This window comes from Anarrhichthys ocellatus, unplaced genomic scaffold (genome assembly GCF_004355925.1).
Source record: "Anarrhichthys ocellatus isolate YVR2014 unplaced genomic scaffold, GSC_Weel_1.0 scaffold52, whole genome shotgun sequence".
NCBI lineage: Eukaryota > Metazoa > Chordata > Actinopteri > Perciformes > Anarhichadidae > Anarrhichthys > Anarrhichthys ocellatus.
Window position 1 is genome coordinate 1,431,609 of NW_022280082.1, and position 20,027 is coordinate 1,451,635.

Here is a 20,027-nt window from a genome sequence, read left to right on the forward strand (position 1 = left end):
CCCCCCCCCATTTTGAATGCATATTTTGCATTAATGCATATTTATTTTCAGAAGTGAATGAATGATTGGTATATAATTTACAGTTGCATGTGTGTGTGTGAGGTGCTGCACAAATCCAGAAAAACAATAGTGAGGGAAGGCAGGCAGTGTAGCGTCATGTGTTTTACTCCCTGCACCAAAATAGCACACTGGGTTCATGCTTAACCTTTGACCAACATAGATGAGGTTTTTGGTCTTTATCTGGTTTGTAACCCGAGCATACATCCAGCCCAATCAGTGGTCTTTGTGCTCCATATATTGAACTTTCAACGAGGTAAGCACATGGCCTGACTTCACCCATGCAATCATTTACCATTATGTATTTAGCTGCTAATGACGTATTTAAGCTGTTAACATAAGTATTTTAATTGAGTACAAAAATGGAACCGAGTATAAATGATGTTTTTTCAAGCCTTTTAAGTATCTCCAAGCTCTCTGAACTGGGCCAGGTACCATAAACATTAATAACATTTTATTGTCTTTTTGGTATTTTAACACTGTGGTTGGCCAGATGTGGCTCCTATTACCTTAGAAATAATAGCCACAGGACACAGAAACAGACTAAACATACTTTTATTGTATGCTAAGATTCCTTGATATCCGGCAAAAGTAATCCTGTGTCTCAAGAGCTATAGTAATGTTTGGTAATGTTAATTATATTGGTATGATTGTGTACTTTTATTTTGATGCTTTGGCAACCTTTTCTTTTTTTTTTTTAAATTTTATGCCAATAAAGCCACGTTGAATTGAACAATTCTGCAGCTTTGAAATAAGCTCGTAAAAACGGATTTTCATCCTTTTATTTTGAAAACCCCAGAGTACATTTCACCGGAAATCCGGACACTTACTTTCACCTACCAAACAATCAACCCAACTTCACTGCCCACCGACGTAGCGAGGTAATAGTCGGATAGACGATGCTAAAGTTAAGACAACATTGAGACTAATTAGTGCAGCCGTGAGACGTAATAAAGACGGTAATGTTGGCTGTTTTGCAAGAGTTTGTTCGTTATTAGCTCACGCGGACCTGCCAGAGTGCAGATGCCTCGTTTGGAAAAGTCAAATGGCAGAGGGACAAAAAGGTAAGACCGAAGCCACGCATGCAAGGTGTCGTTGATTACTGATTAAAATGCAAGAACTTTATCCAAACAAATATCTCTCAGTGCATCATGTGACCACACAGCACGATGCAAGTTAATGAGATTCAAGTGCTTCCGTTTCCTAACACACGTACATCTGTTGCTGTGCGTAGACCTAAATTAGACTGGACGTTTGTGCAGAGGTTCTGCAGCATCCAGAAGGTCCTGTTCCCGTCATGGACCAGTCAGAGTGCTCTGATGTTTGGGACGCTGCTTGCGGTCACTCTGACAGGTAACTGCTGTTCATACACGTTTGTATAAATTGTCACATTGTTTTGCATGAGACACATTCAATGCCTTTTTTCACATTCAACCCCATTTGTGGCATTCTAACACTATTCCTCAGATAACACGAGACTACATATACTATGTCGTAGCTCAAAGGTTGCCTAATTTACCTATATTGTTTTACAAGTCTTTGTCGTCCCAACAATGTGCTAACACATCTTTTTTCTTCTTCTTCTGTTACCAGAGCAGCTAATCATTTACCAGGTGGGTGTCCTCCCCAGTCACTTCTACAGCGTGCTGGCAGACATGGACTTCTCGGGCTTCCGGACTCTGGTGGGCACAGCGATGGTGCTCATCTTGCTCAACTCCACAGTAGGTTGAAGGAGCACTACTGATAACAGAAGCCCAAATGTACCAAAAAAAGATCTCGCATGTCCTCACACAATTGGGTACTTCCCAAACGCATGCACGGGGACAAGTGGCGTGCCTGCATGAGAGTGTTTATGTGGAAGTGTTTTAAATAGCAGGGTGCATGTGTTTGGTAAATACTTTGAGACCTGGGTTATGCTGCACGAGTTGTGTGAGACTTTGTAAACGGATGTTTTGGTATAGTTTGGCTGTGGTTAAACGCGGCCCCCCATTTGCTTAGATTAAAGTTTGGATTCAAACTTTGCAAACTTTGTTCTTCGTGGAGGCATGCGAGCAAAATAAGGTTTTCTCCAATAATTCAATGCAACAGTGTGTGAGCCATTGATATTATCATTATTATTCTGCTCTATCCCACTGCTGCTGTTATTAGTAGTAGTCGTAATTTTTCCATCATTATTCCGCTGACTATTCTCATTGTATGAATCATTTATGTTATATGCATTGACTGAGTTGTAACTGTTATGATGTTCATTCTGTACATGTGACATCTATCACACGGGGAGTTGCTCTTGTTGTTTTGTGAGGGTCCTGGGACAGAGGATGTCGTATGTGTACAGATTATAAAGCCCTCTGAGGGAAATTTGTAATTTTGGGCTATATAAAATACATTGAATTGAATTATGCAAATAGCCTTTTCGTGGGTGAAGAATCCCTTTCAGCCAAATTATTTATTTTATGTGATTCCATTTTAACATTACTGTTATAATACCTGGGAAAACCCAATATTGTACATTATGTACCTGGATATTTATTGCTGAAACTAAACTAAGGAAACAGTTGGGTACATAGTTTCCTATATTTTATTACATGGCTTTTGATTTTGGATTGCTCTTATAATAGACGATGTCAACTTTACAAGGTCAGGACAGCATGACATGTTCTTTTTACAGCCTTCACACATGTGATACTTGGATTTTGAATCAGAGAAATTGCAAACGCATAACTTAGGAAACTGATATTGGACGTGCAGCTTATTGCACCACATTGGTGTTTAATTGAGGCCTCTTCTGAAATATGAGGAATCGTATGACGTTTACTCTGGTTAGCCTCGCAGAGATCATCTTATAGTTGCAGTTTGTTGTCTCTGTGTTGCTTTACTCTAATAGATCATTTCTCTCTGTCTCTGTGTTACTCTCTCACTCTCCCAGTTAAAAAGTATCGACCAGTACATTTGCAATCAGATGTACGTTAGCTGGAGGAGGACGCTAACTGAGAGCCTCCATACGTCCTACTTCCAGGGCCGAGTCTATTACACCCTCAATGTACTCCGAGAGGAAATAGACAATCCGTAAGCTTTGATGGTTTTATTTAATATTAGAATATTAAACATCGTCACAAGGAGGAGTCATGTAATTCATTTTTCCTCTGTGTGTCGTTCTGTGTAACTCTCAGAGACCAGCGAATCAGTCAGGATGCAGAGAGGTTGTGTAAGCAGATGAGCACCATGGCCAGTCGTTTGATCGTATCACCGTTCACGCTGGCTTACTACAGCTACCACTGCTTCTACAGGTAAGTTTGTACCGAGGCAACTGTACTATTTCACGCTCTTAAACACATTTAATACCTACTCTGAAGTTGAAGACATACATATGTGCCATATGACTTACATTTAATATATCATTTGTAGCCGTCCCATGTGCTGTCTGTGGTTTAAGAGACGAGAAAGTCTACCTGTTGTCAGTGACGGACACAACTCCTGTGCGTCTGATCCAGCAATGCTACATTTATTTAGCTTTTTGTTAAATGTGAGGCTCTATTTTTGCACTGTAACTGCAGCAAAATGACTTTAATCTCTGAGTATTATCTTTTGTATGCTTTGGGTCTTTTTCTACTTATTCAACTTTATAAAGTCTTAAATGTATTTTTCTTCTCATTGTATTTGTCACGCTGTTTTAGTAGCTTCTGAATTGCCTTTGTGTTGTACAAATAAAGTTGCTTTGCTTCGTAGCACCGGCTGGATTGGTCCTGTGAGTATCTTTGGCTACTTTGTGATCGGGACCATTGCCAATAAAATCCTCATGGGGCCGATTGTGTCGACTCTGTTTGAGCAAGAGAAACTGGAGGGGGACTTCAGGTGAGTTTGGTCTGTAAGTCACAAACACACGAGTGTCTGTGTCAAGTAGAATGTGTGCTGACGGACGAGCAGAGCAGGACCGACTTAAAAGTGTTCCTTCTGAACTTCGGCAGGGTGGGAGGGTAGTCTGCCAGCTTTATTTGACGCAAATCATGTCGGTGTTTACTTTTAAGGAAATGAGTCCTTTTGTTAAGCGGAAGTCTCGGTAGACTTTGACCCAGTGCCTTTTGCCTCTTAGGAAATAACAGGATATGTGTCGGCTATTAATCCAACTGTCACGAGTTCAAACTATTTGATTTTGTGTTGCCGGGGAACAGTTGAATGATAATTGTGTTGAATCGTAAGTTGTGTTGCTTGAAAGTAAAAAGTCTTTTTATCAGAGATCTGTTTTTGTATGTCCAGATTCAAGCACATGCAGATCCGCGTCAATGCAGAGTCTGCAGCTTTTTTCAGGTGAGGCACAAACGCATGATTTATATAGTACAGACGACCTTGTCTCATTTATTTGACTGTGTCTTGTGCATGAATCATGCCTGCATACATTGCTGAAATGGAAATAAAGACATTTCCACAAAGTATTTGCAATCATAACCAAATAGCTTGCATAGAAAGTACGGCGTACTATACTGTGATCAATCGGAATCCTTCTGACACACCAAATGTCTGTGTTTTTTAGAGCCGGTAAAGTGGAGCACATGAGGACCGACCGCAGACTGCAGACTCTGTTACAAACTCAGAAGAGTCTAATAAACAAAGAGCTCTGGCTTTATAGTAAGAACATCCCATACACTCACAGGCTCGTATCTCTCATTCGTTGCTTTGATTAGACCGGTTAACCTCTGACTTCTCCTCTCTCAGTCGGAGTAAACACGTTTGACTACCTTGGAGGTTACCTCAGCTACATTATAATCGCCATTCCAATCTTCACCGGCATCTATGATGGTCTCACTCCTGGGGAGCTCAGTGCACTCATCAGTAAGGTAAACATCCCGTCCCCACCACTTTCTTAAGAAATGCACCTTTCTTCCCCTAAAAAAATAACCCTTCATAATGTAGCCAGTGAGGTAAAAAAAAAACAATCAATCTTTTTATTTTCATACAGTCAGTGGAAGTGGGAATATTGCTCCCTATCCTAGTTTCAATCTTAAATGAAAGGAAGACACGAGTGAAAGAGTTCACTAGTTCAAACAATTTGAAGACATGTCAGGTTCCTAGTAGTAATAATAAATCCTAAAATATGAATGTGTATATGTCCTCCTGTTACCTTTCCTTCACAGGGTTTAGTTCAGAGATAGCTGAGGTTGTAACATGTTTGCCATCACAGACTGGCTGCATGTGAATGTGTTGCTAATGTAACCACTAGGTGGCAGCAAAAGCTTTCTCTTGTGATTAAGCATTCACGCTGAGCTTAAATCCCTCTTGTTGGAGATCAAACTTCTAAATGTGTAAAGAAGTAATATTGTAGCTTCAGAACAGTACATAAGCAAATGTAAGTATTATCAGCAGCTAGTATTAAATCCCTCTTCATGCTGTCGTCCAATGAGCCTCGTTGTTGCTGCCTTTTGTTCTGTGTTCAAGCACATCCTTTCAATGATCGTGTCTCCAATTTACTCTCTGCTCTGGTTCTCCCGTTCTTTGTTCATATTCAGAACGCCTTTGTGTGCATCTACTTGATAAATGGCTTCACACAGCTAATAGACCTGTCAACCACTCTGTCAGATGTGGCTGGATACACCCACAGGTATCACACTGCATACCTAAATTCACTTCCTGGAGGACAGATGACAGCAGCATACATGCATGCCAGCCACCTTTCTATCACTGAAGAGTGTGTGTGTGTGTGTGTGTGTGTGTGTGTGTGTGTGTGTGTGTGTGTTGTGGTCAGGATTGGGGAGCTGAGGGAGGTGATGGATGACATCCTACGGAAGCAGTGTGACTACGACCCGGCATCAGGGGACAACTACGACTTTGACAGGTTTGTGTGAGCGCTTTCACTTCGATCTCTGCTGCACGAAAAGTCACAACAAGACGGAAAAAATTGATATTAAGTTCTCGTAAACTAAGCTTTTTTGATTTCTCCATACAGTGACTTCAACGTCCATGCGGGCCCTGCAGACACTGCTTTCATCCTGGACAATCTTTCATACAAATCTCCTTACTCAGACAAGCTGCTGGTGGAGGATCTGAGTCTGAAAATCAGCGAGGGAACACATCTACTGGTGGTGGGGAACACGGGCACCGGCAAGACGTCACTAGTGAGGGTCCTCAACCGACTCTGGGAGGCACAAAGCGGTGAGAGAGAAGCTGTCGACTTAGTGAAAGAAAAGGTGTCGTGGCTCCTGACCAGTTTAGCTTATAATGATAAAAATGAAATAGAGTAGGACTGTAGCCTGTTTTGTCTTGTTCAATTTTTTACAATGAAAATAATGGACTCTTAGTAGCCTCACGATAACTGTCGGCCGTCTCCTCAGGTTTTGTCCACATGACCACATGTTTCGGGCCCAGAGGAACCCTCTTCCTGCCACAGAAACCTTACCTGACTGATGGAACACTGCGCGAACAGGTAGCCATCTTGTTTGTTTATGTCGTTTCTCTATAAAGCCTGTAACTTGTATTTAATGTATAGATAATTTAACCAAAGTGCTGGAATCTACCAAAATCAAGTAATTTAACTGGAACTGTCTTCCCCAAAGGTGATCTACCCATTGAAGGACATTTACCCTGCATCAGGTATCAGATTTCACTCTGCTTGAACTGTATATTAACCTGTTAAACAGTGCAACATTGGAAGGCTATATATGTTAATTCATTTAATGCAGTTTGTTGTTCTGGCAAAAAAAAAATAAAACTACAAACGTACAGATTTATATTTGGTTTTCACTCATAACTTTGTGTCGATGCTTCCTCCGGGAATAACTGATATAATTGGTCATCTGAATCAGTAATATTTATAATGAGAGTTTCCTTTTTTTGTCAGGGTCAGTGGACGATGACAGAATTATACAATTCCTGGAACTAGCTGGAGTGGTGAGTCCCTTCATCCCACTGGATATTCCTTTCAACTTAAATCTAAATTAATTCACCTTGAATATTTCACCACAACTTTGAATTTGAACAAACACCGATCCTAAATCAAACTTCCATCCGTGCTCCAGTCCGGTCTCCTGGAGCGGACGGGCGGCTTGGATGAACGGGTGGACTGGAACTGGTAAGAGGAAAAACATTAAATGTTTATTAATTCTTCAAATGTGCCACAAAATGATGCAGAATCTAAACTATTTTCTTTTTCTCTGCAGGTATGATGTTCTGTCTCCAGGGGAAATGCAGCGTCTCTGCTTTGCTCGTCTCTTCTACCTGCAGCCAAAATATGCAGGTGTGTTGTTCTGGATTTCTGTAATGTATTCATGAAAGCTTCTGAGGATGCGTGACTTTTTGGGATTCAGCACCCACATTTCATATTTATCATTTACATATTGTCCTCTGTATTAGAGGTGAACCACACTTGAGTTTTCTTCAACAACTTTTTATTAACAGTGTTGGACGAGGCCACCAGTGCTCTGACGGAGGAGGCCGAGGCACATCTGTACCGGACCTGTAAGCAGCTCGGCATGACTCTGGTCAGTCTGGGACACCGCAGCAGCCTGGAGAAGGTACTGTAGACCGAAAAACACACGCGTTTCATCATGTCCAGCATGAAACTAAAGACTGTTTTCTGTGTGTCGCAGTACCACGATGTTCAGTTGAAACTGTGTGGAGAAGGCCTGTGGGAGCTAACCAAGTTAAAAGGAGGCAGCAAGAGCCCCAGAGAAGAAGCACCGTGACTGCAGGGTCATCGCACACTCCTGAATTCCTCAGTTAGTAACTAACACTCAAGTGCTCGTCAACAAGGTGCTTTAAAAACCCAGTTTACTGCAGTGCAGGTGGAGACCTGTACTCATGCAACATTGAGGCCGAGCCAAACAAATGGTTTGGACCCAAAGACTGGCTCTGTAATTATCAGAGTAGATTCACTTATGACAACAAATCAGGAAAGAGAAGGACACTTGTTTATTGTATTATGTTTACAATCACTACTGGAGAGAGTACATCTGTGGATTATACATAGTTTTAAAGAGTTGTTTACCCGATTTCATAAAAATGTAATATGTACAATAAAAACAAAGGAATATTTGGCCTTTAAAAACAGTTTTTGATGCACATGTCTGGCGAAGTGAAATAGTGAGTAATGTGCAAGCATCACTTGTCAGACAGTGCATCATTGTGGTTGTTTGCTACAGAGGTCACGGTGACCCTGGATGATCTCTTGAACTGATGCAGGGTCATCCAGCGTGTTGATGTCCCCCACCCCGTCCAGGTCCCGCTCCACCACTTTCCGCAGCACTCTGCGCATTATCTTACCTGAGCGTGTTTTCGGCAGCCGCTGGACGAACTGTGAGAATTACGTGACTTAAGTAGAAGTTGGTATTAAATGTGAGTTTAAAGACGGCGGGACAGAATTACCTGGATGAAGTCTGGACAGGCGTACTTGGCGATCTTTTTAGATACCATGTTGTGTAGCTGCTGACGCAGGTCCGCCCCCTGGTCCTCCACATCCTGTTTTAGCACCACAAAGGCATAAACCCCTGACAACAAAGAGAAGTCTTTACTAGAATAGGCATTCCTGTGTTTAACATGATTTTTTTTGACTGACAACAGATTTCTTGCTCACCTTGTCCTTTGATGTTGTGCGAGTAACCTATGACAGCAGACTCAGCCACTGCAGAGCATTGATTCTGTTACAGAAACAAGTGTGGATCATCTGTACACTTTATGGCAAAAACATAAATGTCTCTTTGGGGAACTTTTAATCAAACTGAAATTACGTTAACCCTGCTCAAAGATATCAAACAGTTTATTACTTTTGAATGTAATTATATTCACTCTTTTTATTCCATATTACTCATTTTAATGACTCAATGCTTCCATAGCATACTAGTAAGCTAACGTTAGCATGTTACAATTATATTATGTAGCAAGCAACGCTCAAAGACATTGAAACATGTTATTGATCTACCTTACCACAACATCCTCTATCTCTGCCGTCCCAATCCTGTGCCCGCTCACGTTGATGACGTCATCGAGGCGGCCTGTGATCTGGTAATGACCCTCCTTAGAGCGATAAGCGCCATCACCAGTAAAGAAGTAACCTATTGGCACAGAGAGTAAAGACTTGAGTTTGTGTCTTAGGAAACACCATAAAAGTAGAGACTGTTGTTTATCCCGAACACATCTTTCTGTACCAGGATGAGGCTGACAGTAGGTCTCAATGAATCTCTGGTGGTTGTTGTGAATGGTTCGGGCCATACCAGGCCAGGGCTGAGCTATGCACAGAGCTCCAGAGGTGTGGTTGGAAGTCAGCACTTTTCCCTGAAAGAAATATTAAGAACAGTGGTAATGTTGAAACAAGGACAACAAACGAATTATGCATTGAAAGTAACAAATCAATGTCATGAATGCAAAAAAGGATTTTGGTTGGAGCACAAAAATATCTAACATAATTGTGCTAGAAAGTGTCATACAGTGCATGTAATGTTAAGCATTGAATGATCAGTGAGAGGTAATTTATGCAACATAAGAGGAAGAGAGATGAGCCACCACTCCAACTGTCTGTGCAATCTGTGCAAAATCTGCAACAGCCACAAAGTAGTATGACAGATTTTTAATAGGGAGTGATGGGTGGGAGCAGGGTGGGTATCAAAAGTGACACAGCTGGTGAATGTTTTATAATCCTAATCTGACCCTCCCTCCAGGCCATTCCCAGACTCCAACATTTTCAGGGACGACACACACACAGACAGAGGGATGAGCCCCACACCTCAGCGTCCATGAGCACGGGCTTAATGCCAAAGAAAGGTCTCATAGCCATTCCTGGGACAATCCCTGCGTCTGGTTCTGATGGCCTTGGGCTGATGCAGATGCCACCTGTCTCTATGAACACAGAGAAAAACAAGGCAAATTGTAAAGCTGCTATTTTATCTAAAGAAAAATGTTGACTGTCCATAAATCCCATTAAAAGATCAAAACAGACAATGTGTTTGTCAGGTTTTCTTTCTAACTTTCCTTCAATGTGGTACTCAGCCCTGAACCCGTTGGTTTCTCCTAAAGATGTACATTTTGAAAAACAGGTCACAATAATTTATACATCAGGAATACGGATCGAGAGTAACCTAAGTAAGTACACAACTGTAAATCAATGTTTTTTTTAAAAGCACTGGAGCAGCGCTAAAAACAGAACGGGGGATGAAGAGTAAAATAAAGGGACAGGAGGAGAAGGTAAACGACGGTTAACTAACAGTCTGTAAACCTATATGCCCTTGATACGTTGAAAGATGTAGATTGTGGAATTATCAGCCACACTGAGTAAATTAAATTAGGTTTTCCTGGACCTCAGGGACCCTGGTAATCCGCCTGGTGGTGTTGGTGGCAACAGTGCTGGACACGGCAGAGGGGACCCGTTATTAAGTAGGACACAACAGATGATCCCACAATAGCATTAGCAACTGGCATCCTGTTCAAATCAACTGCTACTGTGAGACTAACATTTTTTTATAGCTTTTTTCGACATACAATATTATGACTTTTTCCAACATGCTATACTTTGAACTTTTGATGACTTTTTCTTTTTTCGACATACTATACGATGAACTTTTTCTCTTTTTGACATAATATGCTATAACTTTCTTTTTCATTTTTTTCCAACAAAATATACAATGGCTTTGTTGGGCATACTACAATATGACTTTTTTTAATCATCCCTTTGTGTTTAAATAGGTTAGGAATTACAACTTGTAGAAAGTTACTAGTTATATGGCAACTAGAAGCACCTTGCAAGTTTCGCAGGGATTATTGCTCGTAATGTTGCTAAAGTTAGAGATTTCTGTGGACAACTCGGCAGTTTTATGTGGAAGTGAGATTGAAAATATATTTTGTTTTATGTGACCCTCACACATATGCTGGCTACCTAAATTACACTCAGTCATCCAAACTGTGAGAGCCCCTGATATAGATACTACATTATATCAATATTCTTCTACTTTATTGCCGTTAGATGCTACAAAGCTTTGTTCACCTCCTGTCCTCTTGCAGACTCTCGCATCTAGTCCTGTATGATCCAACACGGAGGCCGTATGCCAACAGCGGATCAAAATCTAATTTTCTCTCTAAACAGGCTACTTGCTCCCAGATCAACCAAATGGCATTTATGAATAATGCCACTTAGTCCTAATTGGAAACACTGGTCCAGGAAAATAACATAATATAATCCTTTTTACTGATGTAGGGTATTGGGGTCATATCTGTGTCTGTAATTCTCAAACTCATGATGCTCTGATGTTTAATTATCCTCCATTAATTATAGGTTTTTGCCATTTGTATGGTAATTAATGCAGCTTTGCTTCATTTGGTCGTTGCTTAATCTAATTTGAGGGGACTGAGGATAAAACGCAGTCAGGTCTTGTGTTCGTCTGTAAAATGTATTCTATTAGCGAAACCAGCTGATTTCAAACATGTCATGATATACCATCATAAGCTACTTTAGTAAGGGAATAGTAATTATTCTTTAGTGACATCAGAGGTAATCTATAGCTGAAGGTTGATGTGTCACACCAAGGGCAATTACTGTAATTATACTGTCACTGTAATGTATTCTGCCACAAGTTAGTCAGTAAAGCATAGTATAGTAGTGTATTTTGTTTCTATTTCACTCTTGTATAAAAAGTCAAATGCAGTCAAAATGTAATCAAACTTGTGATTCAGTTCATGCCTCTGCAACCAAAACCAGATGTTCTACTCTGGGAAGAAAACATCTGGTTTGATTGCGGGAATCCAGAGCGAATGAAAAACCTTACCTCATTTTATGTGTGTGTTGGAGTGTGTACGCACCCACCTACTGTAACATTGTGTATGTATAGTTACACACGACTGCAGGCTTGTTATGCAACACTGTTATTGTTGGAGAGATGGAGCAAACTGTTCTTCCCCTTTAAGGGTTTTAGTGTCTGCAGACGTGGCTGTGCTCAAGAAAGAGTGAATGAACTTAACTGCCCTAACAAGCACTGAAGAGCAGTAAGACTCACAGCACGAGACTAAACCAAGTTCAATCACTCACAATTTTCTGGTTAATGGGATTTGTACTTTGACAAATGACCCAGCTGATTATAAAAATGATCATGAATACATTTCTTGTTCATTTTTTGATCAATAAATTGACTAATTCTTCCGAGGCTACAGTGACTGTTAAATAAAGAAGACACAGATGCCTTTCCATCCACCTCTTTTTACTGTATATGCATTTTCATTTACATTTGCGAATAAAAACAAACAAACTGATTCTCACTTGATTTATAGCCTTTATTTAGTGAATTATGGTCCAATTTTGAGTAAAACAGACGATTAAGCGGGGTATGCTTTAGGGACAGTTCGCTACCAAGACGTTGCTTGTTATGGGAGTTGTCCGTGTTTTGGCAAAGCCTTATTCAAAGTTCAGTTGTACTTTGCTCCGCCCTCTCGTTTTACTTCTGGTTGCAAAAAAACAAGATGGCGACAGCTAAATACCAAGACGTCAACAGCAGTTCACAAACCAACGGGTGACGTCACGGTGACTACATCCACTTCTTGTAAACAGTATATGATATGGTGTAATGGTTTTCTGACTTGAGGATTGACACCACGTTCTGCTTATCATGATGAACAAACTCCTAAATCTCCCATAACTGTAGTGGATGGAAACAAGCATTCATTTGCATTTTATTTTTCTCAAAATTCTGTGAAAATTTGCGGTGATATCGGATGGAAACCTGGCTAATGTGGTTTCAATGTGTCAGTGTTCACAAGCAACAGCTAATAAATGCCACACTATGTGTATTCACACTTACCTGTTTGCCACCAGGTGTCCACCACAGGGCAACGTCCACCCCCAACGACTCTGTGGTACCACTCCCACGCTTCAGTGTTGATGGGCTCACCCACTGCAGACAGAGAAGGACAACTTCAGTCAGATGATGAAGTCATACATTATTTTTCTTTCTATACTTTGCAGACAAGGTGTGGGGGAAGATTTCTATTCTTTATGTTAAGCTTTGTGTTTTAACCCATCATGCGTCATGATGTAAGGGAACGGGTGTGTGTATGTATGTGATCTCTGTGTGTGTTAGCATACAATCTCATGGCATGCTGTGCTTTGCTATGGCATGTTGACATAGCAGACAGGCTTGACTTTCAATATACTTTCATTATGTAACCCATGTGTGCCGTAAATAGCTAAAGGAGGGAAAAGGGAAACAAAAAACACTAGAGTTAGAAGAACATATTAGAGTAAAAAGGGACATTATATGCTAAACAAACAGTCACTAAAAAGTGGGACTACAGCTGTGATTTCTAATTAAAAATTAGTCATACTATATGCTACTATTCATTGCATTCTAAAAGCTGTGTCCATGCACAGCTGTGTTAAGCATGGTAGGTCAAAACTGAATTGTTGTAGATGTTTACAAAGAAACTAGTTTCCTTTATCTTGAGATCTCTTGTGCCCACAATAGTATTTCTAAGCATCATGTTTGGCATACCAGAGCCCAGAGTTTTGAGGGTGGAGCGGTCGTATTTGTGGACCCACTGGTCTCCGTACTTTAGCAGCAGGCGGATCGCTGTGGGAGCCCCGTAAAACTGGTTTATCTTAAGTCTCTGCACCATCTCCCAGTACCTTCCTGTGAACAACATGACATGTCGAAATTAGCACGGGCAAAAGAGATAATCTACAATGTGTCGTAGGAAACTGGATATCTGAATCAGAAATGAGAGATTAGGGTAAAGCATTAGCCTGAGAAGTAAGACTTTCACTAGTGGCGTGTTTCACCCTGACAATAACAAGGTGTGTGTGCTGACGACTGTCTATAGAGAAGTCCTAATTATAGTGTGGACGGTATGGCCAAGTTCAACTTCAACTGTAAACAGTTATTCATATACAAAGACATGAGAATGCAGAGCTCTTGGCAAAGGACAGGAATACTTAGCGGATGTCTGCCAACACACTTCACACAGAGGCATAACATTTTATATTAACATAATCATAAAAATGCCATTATAATGATACCATTTAGAGCTAACAGAGTTTGGAAGGTTTTACTGTGCAAATAGACGTACAATAATTAAAATCAGAGAATCTTTTCTATGGATTGGAGAACCAGTCTGATACATTTCTACGTTTGCTGATGTTCATACCTGGGTCGGGGTAAATGGGAGTGCTCTCAAAAAGGACAGTGGTTCCCCCGTTGGCTAGAGGGCCGTAGACACTGTAACTGTGTCCTGTTATCCAGCCAATATCTGCCACACAGCCGAACACGTCTCTGTCATGGTAGCTGAAGACATACTGGTGACGAGAGGGAAGATTGGATAAAAAATAGAAGATATATTTACTTTCCCTTTATCTAACTAAAATGGAAGGAGTCTCTTTCTGTTTGTATTAGTACTGTATGCAAGTGTATTTAATATATCTTAATTAAAAACAGAAATAAAAACTTTACATGAAGTCATGCTAAAACTAATCAGGCTGAGATTTCCTCTACAAATGGACGATGATAAGAAAATAATTCTCGCTTTAACACGCGTGCAGGTGCAGGTCGTGGTTGATGTTTACCCTGTGTGTGAGTGCAGCATACAGCAGGTATCCAGCCTGAGTGTGGACGAGTCCTTTGGGTTTCCCTGTGCTGCCGGATGTATAAAGCAGGAACAAGACGTCCTCACTGTCCATGGCAGCTGGCTCACACACCAAATCCTCCTTTAGCATCTCCTGCACGACAGAATTGACTTTAAAGGCTTTTTGTGTATTTTGTGTATTTTAAGATGCTGGAAGAGAACATTTGTACAAGGCATGAAGGCATTAAGATTAGTGCTGACAGAGCAGTATCATCCCAAAATGATGTTCAGTAGCTATTCAATCGTCTCACAGGATCTTCTTCAGCAGATGGAGATTGTTTGATGTCACGTTCAGAGAAAGTCTCGTGCTACGCTTAAAAAGAACAGCTACCAATGGACCTGATGATGCAACAACTAGAATGAACTTCCAATCAAAAAGATCAGTTGATTCAGATTCAGTTAGTCCATTGAATCAATTTTAACCCGACAACAGTTTTGATTATTCATTTGTAAGCCAACTTTATTTAATCTTTAATCTGTATTTATGCAGGGAGAGGCGACGCGGATCAGTCGTAGTCCTCTGGTGTCGGCATCAACGTCTTAATCAAGATCCGATTGGTCTGATCTCTCACCTCCTCCATGGCGACGTCCCTGGCTGTTATGGCGACCGGATTCTCTGTTCTCATGGCAACAAACACCTGCTTTACTGCCGGGCAGCTCTGAACCGCCGCATCCACCGTCTTCTTCAGCTGGGTGACTTTACCTCCTCTGACGCCCTGGTTCACCGTGATGACGGTGCTGGACTGGGCTGAAGATGTGATGCACGTGAAAATCAGACTGCTGACTTGAATAGTTATCGTACTTAACAATCAAACAAACTCTGTATGTGAATTCAACATTATTGTGGTGGGTCATATCACAAACCACCACAAACAAAGGTCTTACACATGATGTTCTTGCTTTTTCACTCAACATATCTGCTGCTAGAAGCAAGGTTAACAGAAAGACAGTTGCAGCGCTTAAAGCTAAAACTAAATGCACTAAAATGCTCAGTAAAGCTGAAGGGAACTACAGAATCGTGCGATCATCCTCTGAGGAATCTTCACTACATGCGACCGTTCTCACATTACACATTGATCGATAACATAAGATATTAGTTCGGCTTCAGCATCCGCAGGCCAGTCAAACTGTCTCACCGTCTCGGATTCGCTCTGCAAGGGCTTCAGCACTGAACCCTGCAAACACCACGTTGTGTGCTGCACCGATACGGGCGCAGGCCAACATGGACGCCACAGCCAGAGGGCAGGTAGGCATGTAGATGGTGACACAGTCGCCTCTCTTCACGCCACGCCGCCTTAACAGGTTACCTAGGCGGCATGTCATCTCCAGCAGCTGCCTGTAAAATAGGTATCAATGAGCTACGCCGCGAGGCGAGGAACAAAACACACACACACACACACATCGAATCCAACCTGCTGACCTGTAGGTGATCTTGACCTCTGACCCCGGCTCATCCCTCTCCCAGATCAGGGCCACCTTCTCTGGACAGGTGTGCACGTGGCGGTCCAGGCAGTTCACTGCATGTACCAACAAATTAGCCAAATACACAGAGACAGAAAACTTCATATTATCTGCCACATTAACGTGTTGCGTTCAAGTCCCTTTGAATATGTAGTATATGCCGAGAGAGACTGGTTTGCATAATGATGCCTTCGCTGTCTCTGTGTGAGTTTCTCAGAAAGCTGCACAGAAACCGCCTCAGATTATGACTCGACCGCAAAATCACTTTATTATAACGACCAAATCCATTTCTTTAACTCGTATTTACTGGTAATGAAATGTGAAGATAATCTCACCGGACACATTCAGCTGACCTCCTTCAAACCACTTGATTCTCCCGCGGCTCAGGTCACAGTCCTGGACTGTGTGGAAAGGACGGATCCAGCTGAGTCTCTCGCGCCCCGCAGCGGCCCAGAAGCTCTCACTGTTGTTGACGGAGAACTCCTGCAACGCCGAGCGGTCCGACACGCCTTCGAACCCCGCAGCCTCCGGCATAAACGCCGCAACGTTGCATCTCCAGCGACCCAAAATATGGATGTAAGATTTGGAGACCCGTCGACGAAAGGAAGTAGCAATGTACTTTGAAGTGCATCCGCAAGGCAGCCACATAATGACAGTGTACGTGTTCTGCACACGGTAGCTTCCTGCTATTCGACTTTCTGAGACAAGAGTTTTTACGCACTTTTGGAAGTTACTCCGCTCTGGGAAACCCCGGAGAAGAAGGGCTGGAGGAGTGATGCATTAAAGGGCGGTACAAAACTCATGTGACGACTAATTTTTCTCAGAAAGTTTGCCTATAATAGTCGACAGCCGGATTTACTTTAAGTTTCGGTTCACGTGGACGATTGTTGGCAACAGCTTTGACAACCAGGCTTACAAGTTAAATATGAAATATATTTTCCATTTCAAAAGTTTTAACTATTAGACACAGGATTCGTTACCCAACTAGTTGTGACGTCACATATTCAGGATGATAAGTAGTCATGAACTAAGATTTACAGCTGCACAGACAAAACAGTTTTCTAGTGTCAAACTCATTCTGCACAGTGAAGCTCAAACATTAAAACAATGACTTTAAATATCAGTAACTTTTAATTAGACTACAGTTACATTTATACAGAGACAAACAGATAATGAATGTTAACTGGACAGTGTTAAGAATTGGACAATATTTTCAGTATGTACATCACAAACGTTGCAACAGATAAAATAAATCAAAGGATTTAATCTTGTTTCGTAATCCAGCTGTGTGCTTTTCAGTTACCCAATTGAAATCACAGGGAGGTCAGAGGTCACAGTCATCATTAATGCCTCTGGAGCAGGTTTTGCTTTAGATGCCTCTTTTAAAAAAAAAAAAAAAGTGACTTGCCTCAAAAAAACATCTTTACCCTCAACTGTCGCATAAAAGTAGCTGCCATGGTCACAGAACTGCAAGTGTGACAATCTATTTTAAAGAAAATAAATATACATATATTTAACGCTGCTCTTTATTAGAACATCTGCAGTAAATGTTAGAGAAACATTTCTGCGCTCCAGCCTCCTTCAGAAACAGACATGTTAAGGTTGTGTAGTTTGGTTGGAGTTTGTTATATTTAGATATTTCTAAGAGCAGTGAGAAAGAAAGAATCTCAACCCTCCAAAGTCATTGGAGCCAAAAGAACCTTTTTTTATTCGTTACCTAATAAGTATCTCTAATAATTTGACATTTATTTATCTCTGTGATATTTGATCTGCAGGTTTGAAGTTCAGTCTTAACAAGTTTATGGGCGTCTCCATAACTTCTGCCTCCGAAATGTTTTGCAAACTCCACTCGGCAGGTTTCCCCCCCCACCCATCAGTCTGTATCCTGCATCTTTTTTTCAGTCACACTTCAACACCTCTGGTGTTTCCTGCTCCGACACATCGTCCTCAGCTTCCTCTTTATGAGTCACGTGGCCGTTTGTTCTGTCGGAAACATTCCCGAGCACCTTAGCACTGTGCTCCTGTGCCTTCGCTCGCAGCGCAGCAATACTGTTCTCCCTCAATTCCTCCTTGGAAATTGATGCGTTGGCAGTGTCTTTAATTCGTTTCTCCATCTCTTCCTCCACCACTTTGTCCGCTGGTTTCTCCTGTGTTGGTGGTGGTGGCGTCAGGCTGCAGGGTTTTCCAGAAGAGGTGTGTGTGGTTTCAACCGACTTCTTGTGCATGCCTGGGGGGAACGGACATGGAATATATTTCAGTTAGAGTATGCAGAGGAGGGTTAGATAATGCAAGTATTCTTGTCTGAGTGTTTATAGTTTGAGGTATTGATGCATTTAGGTTTAGAAAAATCTCACCGATAAATTGCACCTATTTTACCTCACAAGCAGGAAATTGTGTATGTACTGAGGTGTTTGACATTGAAGTAAAGTGTGAAAGAGAATGGGTATAGAACCTCTTATTCAATTAGAGGCACCTAATTGATTTAACCTAATCAATTGACATGAGGAGAGAGAGGACACGTGGTCTAATCTGTCCTGATTAAGTAGGATTATCACTGTATCGACATGCTGACACTTTTATTGGCTCCTAACATGAGCCGGGTTTAGCTCCCACTTCCTGTCAGAATACAGCTTAATCCCGCTTTTCATACGACACAAACTAATATAGCAGGTTCTCTTTGGATCTGCAGTACAAGCTCTCATTTTACCACAAAAAAATGGGCCAACAGCAGTTATAGAAGATGGTCCTAAAGTACTACACCTCATGTGTGCTTCATCAGCCAAATAAAAAGAGACTTTGCAAGGTTGATTTTCACAAAATGAGCCTCAATAATGATATTAAACAAAAGGGGGAATATCTATGACTCAAGATCAATAAAGGACATTTTTGACAGCAGATATTGTGACTCGTGTTAGGAGAAGCACACGTGTTACTTATATTACCGATGGCTCCCTTATAATTAAAGTGTCCCATTAAGCCACGACAGTGTGACACTGAGCCAGCATGCACAATACCGGGACCTGAAGCAGCAATTCATTCATCATAATTTACAGTATGTGCTTTTCCTTCTGTGACATGTTAAAAAATTTTTAAAGCCATCTAAAATGATCCCTGTTGACATGTAATAACTATTTACCTAATAACCACGGAGCATAGGACTCAGTGACGCCCTCCTTGGCTGACTTGAGGATGGACTCCGGCAGTGGGATGGAGTGACGGACCATGGCTCCATACAGGCCGTACTCCGCCATCACGCTGCTGCGACCCCAACACTTCTCCCTTTTCCTCCACTTGGCCCTGCGGTTCTGAAACCACACCTGGAGAGATGAAAGGTCAGATAAAAGGGTTAGATTAAGTTGACTTTGTATAACTAATGCATGCAGTTTTATTCTCTATGGTCTGGGCCATCAACATTATTAATTGCGACTGGACCAGAACACAATTTTTTTAATAAAGACTCATTTTAATCTTGATTCATGTATTGACCTATAGGTCTTTTATTTACTCAAAATGCAAATGAGGGTACAAAACAGCTTTGTCACACAAGTCCTGAAATTTAATGTTTAATATTTCATTTTTTTCCCCCCTCAATGCTTCATTTACACAATATCTGGTCTTTTCTTAGTTGTGCATGCGTGTGTATGCGCGCGTGCATTATTCTCCTTCTGGCTCCTCAAATGCCTAAATTGATTTCCACCAAGCCAGACCTCGCAATAGCCTCAGCAACCTTGTGAATATGAATGAGGAAAACAGGAAAGGAATGATCATCCTAAAATGGCAGAGGAGGCAGGATGATATTATAGGGAATAGTGTGTGTGTGTGTGTGAGAGACAGAAGTGTGTGTGTGTGTGAGTGTGTGCGTGCGTGAGACAGAAAGAGAAGTGTGTGTGTGTGTGCGTGAGACAGAAAGAGAAGTGTGTGTGTGTGTG

At 41.4% G+C, this 20,027-nt stretch overlaps 3 protein-coding genes across 6 annotated transcripts in view; 1 reads left to right on the plus strand and 2 right to left on the minus strand.

Annotated features, from left to right (window-relative positions):
* The first annotated feature begins 30 nt into the window (after positions 1 to 30).
* abcd4 (ATP-binding cassette, sub-family D (ALD), member 4) lies at positions 31 to 10,552 on the plus strand. Of its 2 annotated transcripts, XM_031870349.1 has the most exons (19): positions 31 to 1,121; positions 1,292 to 1,410; positions 1,651 to 1,778; positions 2,984 to 3,123; positions 3,228 to 3,344; positions 3,784 to 3,909; positions 4,312 to 4,362; positions 4,586 to 4,680; positions 4,768 to 4,889; positions 5,559 to 5,650; positions 5,795 to 5,884; positions 5,996 to 6,201; positions 6,381 to 6,472; positions 6,603 to 6,639; positions 6,887 to 6,936; positions 7,065 to 7,117; positions 7,206 to 7,282; positions 7,444 to 7,559; positions 7,635 to 10,552. In XM_031870349.1, exons 1-19 carry the CDS (start codon positions 1,081 to 1,083, stop codon positions 7,728 to 7,730), a joined length of 1,848 nt encoding a protein of 615 aa, XP_031726209.1. In that variant the 5' UTR covers positions 31 to 1,080; the 3' UTR covers positions 7,731 to 10,552. The 2 variants fall into 2 exon arrangements, with proteins under 2 accessions (XP_031726209.1, XP_031726210.1); XM_031870350.1 differs by lacking the exon at positions 31 to 1,121 and having other exon boundaries at positions 1,321 to 1,410; positions 1,656 to 1,778.
* Positions 7,940 to 16,836, minus strand: acss1 (acyl-CoA synthetase short chain family member 1). Of its 3 annotated transcripts, XM_031870345.1 has the most exons (14): positions 16,434 to 16,836; positions 16,058 to 16,154; positions 15,774 to 15,973; positions 15,210 to 15,385; positions 14,579 to 14,731; positions 14,164 to 14,311; positions 13,512 to 13,649; positions 12,822 to 12,914; positions 9,764 to 9,876; positions 9,189 to 9,315; positions 8,968 to 9,095; positions 8,618 to 8,681; positions 8,410 to 8,531; positions 7,940 to 8,338 (listed from the first exon to the last, which is right to left on the minus strand). In XM_031870345.1, exons 1-14 carry the CDS (start codon positions 16,744 to 16,746, stop codon positions 8,165 to 8,167), a joined length of 2,046 nt encoding a protein of 681 aa, XP_031726205.1. In that variant the 5' UTR covers positions 16,747 to 16,836; the 3' UTR covers positions 7,940 to 8,164. The 3 variants fall into 3 exon arrangements, with proteins under 3 accessions (XP_031726205.1, XP_031726204.1, XP_031726208.1); XM_031870344.1 differs by having other exon boundaries at positions 8,968 to 9,315; XM_031870348.1 differs by lacking the exon at positions 16,434 to 16,836 and having other exon boundaries at positions 8,968 to 9,315; positions 15,774 to 15,969; positions 16,058 to 16,145.
* Positions 16,837 to 17,996: 1,160 nt separating this feature from the next.
* The window catches only part of LOC116396051 (visual system homeobox 2-like), a 4,613-nt gene continuing 2,582 nt past the window's right edge, over positions 17,997 to 20,027 (minus strand). The window contains exons 4-5 of the mRNA XM_031870431.1: positions 19,235 to 19,415; positions 17,997 to 18,325 (exon numbers count right to left, since the gene is read on the minus strand). Of these exons, the coding sequence (XP_031726291.1) occupies positions 17,997 to 18,325; positions 19,235 to 19,415 (510 nt within the window). The remainder of the gene's footprint in view (positions 18,326 to 19,234; positions 19,416 to 20,027) is intronic.

What these genes read in the sequence shown, in the direction of transcription:
- abcd4 (XM_031870349.1), top strand. Translation starts at nt 1,081, where the DNA reads ATGCCTCGTTTGGAAAAGTCAAATGGCAGAGGGACAAAAAG. An exon ending in GCTTGCGGTCACTCTGACAG is followed by an intron (nt 1,411 to 1,650) that starts GTAACTGCTGTT and finishes TTCTGTTACCAG; the next exon opens with AGCAGCTAATCATTTACCAG. An exon ending in TCAGTGCACTCATCAGTAAG is followed by an intron (nt 4,890 to 5,558) that starts GTAAACATCCCG and finishes GTTCATATTCAG; the next exon opens with AACGCCTTTGTGTGCATCTA.
- acss1 (XM_031870344.1), bottom strand. Translation starts at nt 16,746, where the DNA reads ATGTGGCTGCCTTGCGGATGCACTTCAAAGTACATTGCTACTTCCTTT. An exon ending in AGGTCAGCTGAATGTGTCCG is followed by an intron (nt 16,155 to 16,433) that starts GTGAGATTATCT and finishes TGGTACATGCAG; the next exon opens with TGAACTGCCTGGACCGCCAC. An exon ending in CCTCAAAACTCTGGGCTCTG is followed by an intron (nt 12,915 to 13,511) that starts GTATGCCAAACA and finishes CTCTGTCTGCAG; the next exon opens with TGGGTGAGCCCATCAACACT.